This window comes from Aegilops tauschii, chromosome 5, assembly GCF_002575655.3.
Source record: "Aegilops tauschii subsp. strangulata cultivar AL8/78 chromosome 5, Aet v6.0, whole genome shotgun sequence".
NCBI classification, from domain to species: Eukaryota; Viridiplantae; Streptophyta; class Magnoliopsida; order Poales; family Poaceae; genus Aegilops; species Aegilops tauschii.
In genome coordinates, this window is record NC_053039.3 from 338,186,250 (window position 1) to 338,194,244 (window position 7,995).

General features: G+C 42.9%; 1 protein-coding gene across 1 annotated transcript; it reads right to left on the minus strand.

The window, feature by feature from the left end:
• Positions 1-5,851, minus strand: LOC109756862 (O-fucosyltransferase 35). Its single transcript, XM_020315703.4, has 9 exons — positions 4,989-5,851; positions 2,610-2,744; positions 2,445-2,514; positions 2,281-2,351; positions 2,109-2,197; positions 1,888-2,020; positions 1,571-1,803; positions 908-1,384; positions 1-750 (listed from the first exon to the last, which is right to left on the minus strand). The coding sequence occupies exons 1-9, from the start codon at positions 5,466-5,468 to the stop codon at positions 549-551; spliced, it is 1,890 nt and encodes a 629-aa protein (XP_020171292.2). The 5' UTR covers positions 5,469-5,851; the 3' UTR covers positions 1-548.
• Positions 5,852-7,995: the final 2,144 nt, after the last annotated feature.

A 7,995-nucleotide genomic window follows, 5' to 3' on the forward strand; every position in this document is an offset into this window, starting at 1 on the left:
TAGTATTCGATGTGAGCCTCTCCATTGTATATTTCTTCATATATCTGAACAAAATACAAGTGGCAAAATTTCCAGTTGTACAGGTAGGGGCAAAAGGTTACCCATATTTTGAACAACTGTGTATGCCCAATGTTGTCTACACAAAATACTACTCGTACTTAGCAGCAGCAGCAGTAATCGGCACAATATAAGTGCAAGAAAGAACAGAACATATACCAGGGATACCTACACTTACTCCGCCAACTCATAGTTACTTCTTATATACCGCTTCATATCGCTGCGGTATGCCTCACCCCCACGTGCTTTGGTCGCATGAGAATTAGTTTACCACCGCCAATCGCTTGAATATGTTGATCGCCTGTCAAAATTTTCTTGCACTGAACTTCAGGGGATGCCCTTGAAAATGTAGGCGCAAACGCCCGTGTCTCGTCTATGAATGATCAGGGACGAACAAACTATGCATGCTGCAGCTGGCAGGAAAGCAGAGGGCCTATATCCTCTGCTGGCACAGCTTGTCAAAGAATCATCGATTGGGCTGGGTTACTTGTTCATTGTTCACTATGTTTCTCACATATACAGCCAGGCAAGGGGTTTGCAAAGAAAGACTCCTCCAGCTTCGGAAACTCTCCAGGCTCCCTGAAATATGGAGCTCCTGTTCTATCTTTGTGCAACCTTTTCACTTCTGAACTGAATTCCTCCCAAGGGATCCTTCCTTCATCAAATTCATCTACCAGGTTCACAAAATCCATCCTGCAGGAGAACTTTCACATTCAGAAAGAAAAAGGAAAGCACAAAAAGTACTTGTCATATGCAACACATAAAATTGAGTTATTGCCTGTTGGGTCATTGGGTGTGGAAGGAAAATGAACATATGCACATAGTACTTCTAACAAGGGAAAGGTGTTACCTATCTGGGTTAATCGTCTTCCTGAAGTCCTCGAAACGCCTATGGCCTTGCACAGCTTTAGCCATATTTCCATCGTATGTGTACATGAAGACATCACTTTGGAGAGCTACAATATAGTCAAGACCAGCAAGCATGTTTTGATGATTTTTGAAGGGCTCAAGTTCCTCTTCTGTGGCAAGGGTAGAATGAGAATAGATATAAGGAAAATCGTCCAGCAGCGCTTGCATGCTTCCATTGCCAAAGGCTTCTCCTGCAACTAAGTAAATTCTGGTGTTCCGCGTGAAACCCAATCCTTTCAACAGGAGTGAAGTTTCCCGTGGAGTCAAAGGACAGCCACCAATACTTCTTCTCTCGGTTCCGTTAATGTCTTTCTCTTTCCAATGACTGACCTCATAACGCATCTTACGTAACTCCTCTTCCTCATCTGATGTCAAGCCATGGCTGCAACCAGTAAAAGCTAGCATATCCTTCTCATACCTGCAAAACATAGTATACTAATTTGTCATACAAACCCTCCTCATGTTTCAAGTAAATAAGAGTACAACTAACAATGCAAATGTTATCCCATCTTATTGTTATAGATGTTGGTAAGTATACAGAGTGAGAAAAAAATATAGGGCAGCAGAAGCATCCTGAGATGAATTTTAGGAGCATAGAGCTTGCCTTAGATGAAGAGCAAGATATGGGCTTCCATCCTGGCGCATCCTAGAAACTAAGGTAGCACCAAGATCTTCAATCGTATGAGAATACTTCAAAGATCTGTAGTTAACTCGGCATCTTAGTTTCTGAATATAACTAGGAAGGTCGTTATTTGCTAGGCGAGAATCTGTATGTGTAAAGTAAATGACTCTGTGTTTCTTCAAGAGAGGGAGTATTTCATCTCTGTAATAATTCACCTGCCAAGATAAAATACTTAGTGAGTTTTTCCACCATATATCGATGTAAAACTATATAGGTTTAAAAAAATGTCTAGGTTTAACCTTTGACCAGGATATCGGAGCTTTGGCCAGAGGCTCTATATGCTTGTATGCAGGAGGTAGTGTTTCAACAATATCAATGTCTTCTTTCAGTGACTCAATGAAGTGTCTCCAATTGAAAAGATCCTTAAATTCACTAAAAATTGGAGGAAGGGATATATGAGTGCATTGATTAACAAGCTATAGGGGATTAGGAAGGAAGAGTTGAGGTCAAAGGGGCCAACCTGTCATCTGCCCAGTAGGATGTATGATCAAGTGAAGGTAGAACCAGTGTTGCCTTCAAAATCTTAGCAACAGCAACCATGTCACATATCTGAGATGTAAAATAGAATCAGATACCATGGCAAATAATACTAATGGCTGCACAAAAATGATTATAAAGGATAGTAATCACACCCCAAATCGCATTTGATTCAGACCTCCATTTGCGTTTATGAGAATGTAGCCATTACTGCGAGAATCTTGCTCTACAAATTAAGAACATGCAACCATATCATGGTAACAAATGAATAGAAGGAAGATACAAATAAATCATGTTTGTGACATATGAACCAACTTACTTTTATGAGAGTTTGAAACAATGCATTGTCTGAAATTTTCACTGCTTGGCTGGGACCAGATACCAGAGGCCTATATGAAGCACAAACAAGAAGGGAAAAAAAAGTTAATTCCACTAATTAGTGTATCGAACAAAGGAACAGGTTTAGCAGCGATATATTACTAGCCTCAGCCACACTGCTTTGTCTTTCAGCAATGCTAGATTCCACTGTCATCAACATCCTGTCACTCTCTTTCCCTCCCATGTATCCAAAGTGGTTAACTTGATGCCCTTTATCACTGGAGAAGGAGGCAGAGAGATCCTAGAAACATGTACAAAAGATAACAATTTAGATTTTAGTACCAAAGCTTTTCTTTCATAAATAACTAAATATTATGATTGGACGCGGAGTTTTGGCTCCCAAGCTCATCTGCACCCACACTCAGAAAAAAATCAAAACAAATACTAGAAAAATTCAAAAAATTCCAAATTCTTTTTGGGTGGTAGATAATTTGACGCGTGAGGTCCGCTCTAAATTTCAACTCATTTGAGCATCTGAGCAGCTCTCGGCAAAAAAGACAAAATTGGGGTCTGTAAAAATGTTTACTGTTCACGCACTGTTCTGACCTGATTTGTCTTTTTTGCCGAGAGCTAATCAGATGTCCAAATAAGTTGAAATTTGGAGCGGACCTCACGCGACAAATTATCTATCACACAAAAAAAGTTGGAATTTTTTGAATTTTTCTAGTATTTATTTTGATTTTTTTCTGAGCGGGAGCAGATGAGCCTGGGCACCGAATTGGATATCCGCGTAGAGTTGTAGATCAAATCAATAACCCGGGATAACAGAGAGTTATGTCCATTAATATAAACTTCATGCGATGTTGAAACAATCAAATAAGCTCATCATATGCATAACTATAACTATGCCCAGCTAATACTATGATGCAGATTTTGAGCTGCAGTGAAGCCAAGTAAGTGTACAATCCATACTTTCAATTTGTGCACATATTGAATTTTTCATCAGCTTGCAACATCTCAGGTACTATTAATACGAATGTAATCAAGACTAGGTGACGAATTGCCAACTTTTAGCATAAAGGTGGACATTTGGTTTATTAGATCAGCTGTATAACATTTTTCTATGAACAATAAAGGAGTTATCTCTCCATCTAGTTCTGGTTGGTTGGAGACTTGGATGAGAAGATTATTAGTGTTATGAAACCTGATGCAATATTCAACTCGATATTGCTTGATTCTACCAATTAAAAATATTGCCCAGTTGTGGCTGTGCGCAATTTCATGCTATTAGCATTAGTTTCAATGCTATTTTTATATACTGGCAAATGGAATATTTAAATGTAGTGACACCTTAATCATCCATGCAGTATAGATATTATGTATAACAAGTTAGCAGCTAATTTTGTCGAGACGTCTACCTTGGATAGGGACACTAAAAGGCACCTTATCAAACTAGTTTTCCTAAAATCTGCATCTCCAAAGCACTCACTATATAGAACAAGGGCTATTTGTTAGAAGGAAACGTTGAAGTCAGACGATTTTATTTTCACCAATGAAGTCCTGAATTAAAGATGACTATTGATCTGAATAAGCCCCACTGTGAATACCTACTAGTACAATATATTCCAAGGAAGAAGACGGTAAGGCATACTTCCAAAGTTCTTATGAACATAATGAATATTCTGCCCAACTTGGATAGACCACAAGATCATAAAGTCTATAACAGCCAACTGCCAACAGCTACAAACACCAAAGTAACAAGCGCTTTAATAGTAAACCAACTGGAAAGGGACTCACAAACCTACAACAAATGAGGAAACGTCCTAAAAATGCTAAGCTTCTGCCAAAAGATCCTTGCTTAAGAAGTTCCAAATAGAGCTACAAAGCCTAGAACATATTGATTGCATGAAGCGACCAGTTTTCATGCAACACTTAAGCTGAAGAAAGATGGCCGGACATTAAACACCAACTGTCCAACAGAATACAATAAACCCAGCCTAGCAGCTTTCAAGCAGACCAATTGCATAAGCATCACATTACATTATGCTAAAACATGCCCAGATTCTTACTACTTTTAACAATGAGAATCAGATTCCGTCAGATTTCTTTTTCAATTCTTGTTTGACTTGTCCAGAACAACAACAAAAATGGTAGAGAACTGCGCAAAATTGCATGTTAAAGTTTAGAATGCCAATGATTGACCATGAAAAAAATGGTTATTATGAAAGAGTGGCCGGTGAATCTAGACAGTTAACAACTTAACATGATTTCCGTTACTCTAGCTAGTCCTCATAACATCCCAGTTAGTATTCAACATCATTACTACAAGACGGGAAAAGTTAGTACATTTGTAACTCTTCATAAAAAATGTGTTCGTGATAAGAACTAAGTACTTGTAAGGATAAATACATTTTCAGTGCAAAAGAAGAGAACAAAAGCAGAGTTGTTCGAACACCAGGTCCGTTGATTGATCCCACGGAAGGAACATGCCCGAGTGGCAGCCGGAAGTCTAAACTAGAATGCAATTTGAAGCTTCCATACATACCTGCAAATCATCGCCAGCTGGTAGCGCTGACCGGCCGCCGGCCCAGATCTTGACGACGCCGAGAAGCAGGCAAACGCCGCAGAAGGCGAAGAAGAGCAGGTTGCCGAGCTTCCGCCTCTCCCGGATCCCCAGCCCCAGCACGACGTAGCCGGCGCCCCCGCCGGCGCCCGGGCGCTTGAAGAGGCGGAACCGGAGCTGCTGGTGGTGGTGGAGGCCGCCGGGGGAGGCCTCCGCCGCGTCCTTGGGCGGGCTGCCCAGTCCGTCGGTCCGCGGCGAGCGCGGGGAGCCGCTGATCTGGAGCTCGATCTCGCCGCCGGGGCAGCGCTTGAAGGAGTTGGCGCGGCGGGTCATGTACCCGCCTCCGGCGACGCGGGGGCTGTGCAGGCGCGGGAGGTGGTCACCGGCACCGGCACCGGCACCTCCACCTCCGCCGCCCGCGGCCCCGGAGGCCCCGCCGCCGTGCTTGGGTTGGTAGCCCATGTGGCGCGGGGAGCTCGAGCAGTCCAACTCCCGGTCCGAGTACCTCGGCCTGGACGAACTAGTGGCGCTGGGTTCCGAGTGGTGCCCCGGCTGGTCGTCCCGGTACCATGATATGATGTGACGGCTAAATGAGGGGAGGCACCATTAATGGAGCTCGGTTGGGGAGTGAATGGGGCAGTGAGGTCGGGGAGGAGGACGCGTGAGGGCGACGGCGACGACGTGAGGCGCGTAGCGTAGTGGGATACGCACGGGAACGGAAACGGTCAGGGCGGAGCGCGCTAATTACGGCCCTGCCATTGCCATGCCATTTGGAGGCGCCGCCGACGCCGCCGCGCCAGGGATTTGATTTTGATTTTTTCTTTGTTTTTCCGACGTAGTACTACTAATAAAGGCCGTTATTGTCCGAAGGGAGAAAAGGGCGCCGGTTGCGTCGACGCTGTCACGTGCGCGGCGCGTGCTTTGGCCGGTACGCTGCATCCATCTTGCACGTGAGACGAAACGAAACCAGGGGGAAGGAGGCGTTTACTTTGGACTTTGGGGCTGTCTCTAGTCTCTAGTCTCTACTGGTTGACGCGCAAAGTGGTTCACGTGGGTCTTGGTTTTCCACATACACTTTTGCCGCTTATGGTATCAAGCTCACGATCAGGAGCCATCGTTGATCAAATAGTTCTTCGTTTACTACCACTTGTCAAGTTGGGGGTGTTGTTTTTTGCTCAACATGCAAAGGTTTCTAGTTTCGGGGGAATGTACCCTTGTCACCTCGTGCTCCCCTCGGAACAAGAAGAATGTACCGCCAATGGGGCTGTGAAGATCTCTATGCATTCCAATTCCAAGCAGTGGTCTATTTATTTTAGGGCATCTTCAACACGGACTCCTAAAACAGACATGATATCTGTTCGCAGATACGGGACGCAGCGTGGCTAATGCTCTTAGCTAGTGCGCCACTTTCATGCCAGCACCAGTGAGAGGTCACATCCGTTCTGGGCCGGCATGAGTGCGGCGCTGACGCTCTGGAGCGGCATGAATGTGCAGCAACCGCTTCGAGCGTGAGAAAGTTTTGGGTGGGACCAGAGTGTTAGACGTGTGTGTGGTAGCGGTCCGGACGCCTGCAAAGCACTCCCCCCTCCTCGGTTTGCTACCGGTTTGCGGAAGAACGAATGTCCAGATCTGTCCACTTGATCTGGACGGATGCGGACGGTTTGAGGGCCAGCGTTGGAGATGCCCTTACATGCAGAAGATATATGCATGTTAGTTATGTTCCATAACTTCAGTTTTTTTATTCCAAATGCTCGCATGGGTTTCATTTTATTACCAAAACTTTGTTCTCTCTTTTAGATGATTGTTTTTTTTGGAATGGCTTGGTTCCGAGGTAACAAATGAACAGATAAGATATCGGGCTTCTTTCCGAGGTCAAACGCTAAGTCGAACTGGCAATAAGGAATTATTTCATTTCTTGCAAGTTCTATCATTCAAGCCCCTGGTTAACAATTATTTGATTGGTTACCTTATGTAATGTCTAGTTCACGGAATAATGTATTACAGAACAACATTGAGACTACAAGCTTTCTTAGACGGGACAAATGGCCAAGGTGCGCATAGTACTACCTTTCCTCATAAAAAAATTGAAAACAAAATCCATATATGAAATGGTTGGGATATCAAGCTGAATAGATCAACTGGTTTGTGTTATTTGGTCATATTCCATTAGATTACCGTTATGATGATTTGGTAGTTCTGAACTTCACGTTTCTTGAAAGCTAGTAAAGTAATCTCATTTTGAAAACCTCATACGCGATTACTGAAGGGCCTGTAGCGATCGAGAGAGGAAAAAATAAGAGCAATGTCGACCAGTCATTGTCAGCTGAACTAGACGCGCTTGCAAATATGGAATTTTCATAAGCCGTCTTATGTCAAAAGTCTGGTGAACACAAATCTAATGATAACCCCTGTGCTCAAAGCATTATAGATTTGATGTCAAGGTATGCTTTAGAAAATATGGATCTACATAACATTGATTCCACCAGAACTTTGGTAATAATTTCCAGTTGTTATGTGCTCAGCGAAGGTATCCATCTCTGCGTGTTGCCTACATTGAAGAGAAGGAAAATATATCAGGAAACAGAATTCATACAACTTATTCCTCAGGCTTAGAAAGCAAAAAAATAATTTAGACCAGGTAATGATCTTAGCTTAAGCTTAAAGTGGAAAATCTTGTAACTTATGTCCAATTCTATGAATATTTTCCTCTGACCCCCTTCTCTATTTTGTTAATGCAACTATATCACATTAAATATAATGTGTTATTATGATTGATTCACTTGGTTGTGACAACTTACAAATTGTTTCATGTCGAATTCTTAAAATGCTTGTACTTTTAATTGTTTATATAGGAGATTTGCAATATAAATCTGCTTGACCCACCCATAATTAGAGAAGAGAAGCCATTAATATGAATCAAAGTATATACCCGGGGAGTGGTCTTAAAACCTTGCAATCGTATATACCCGGGGAGTGGTCTTAAAACCAT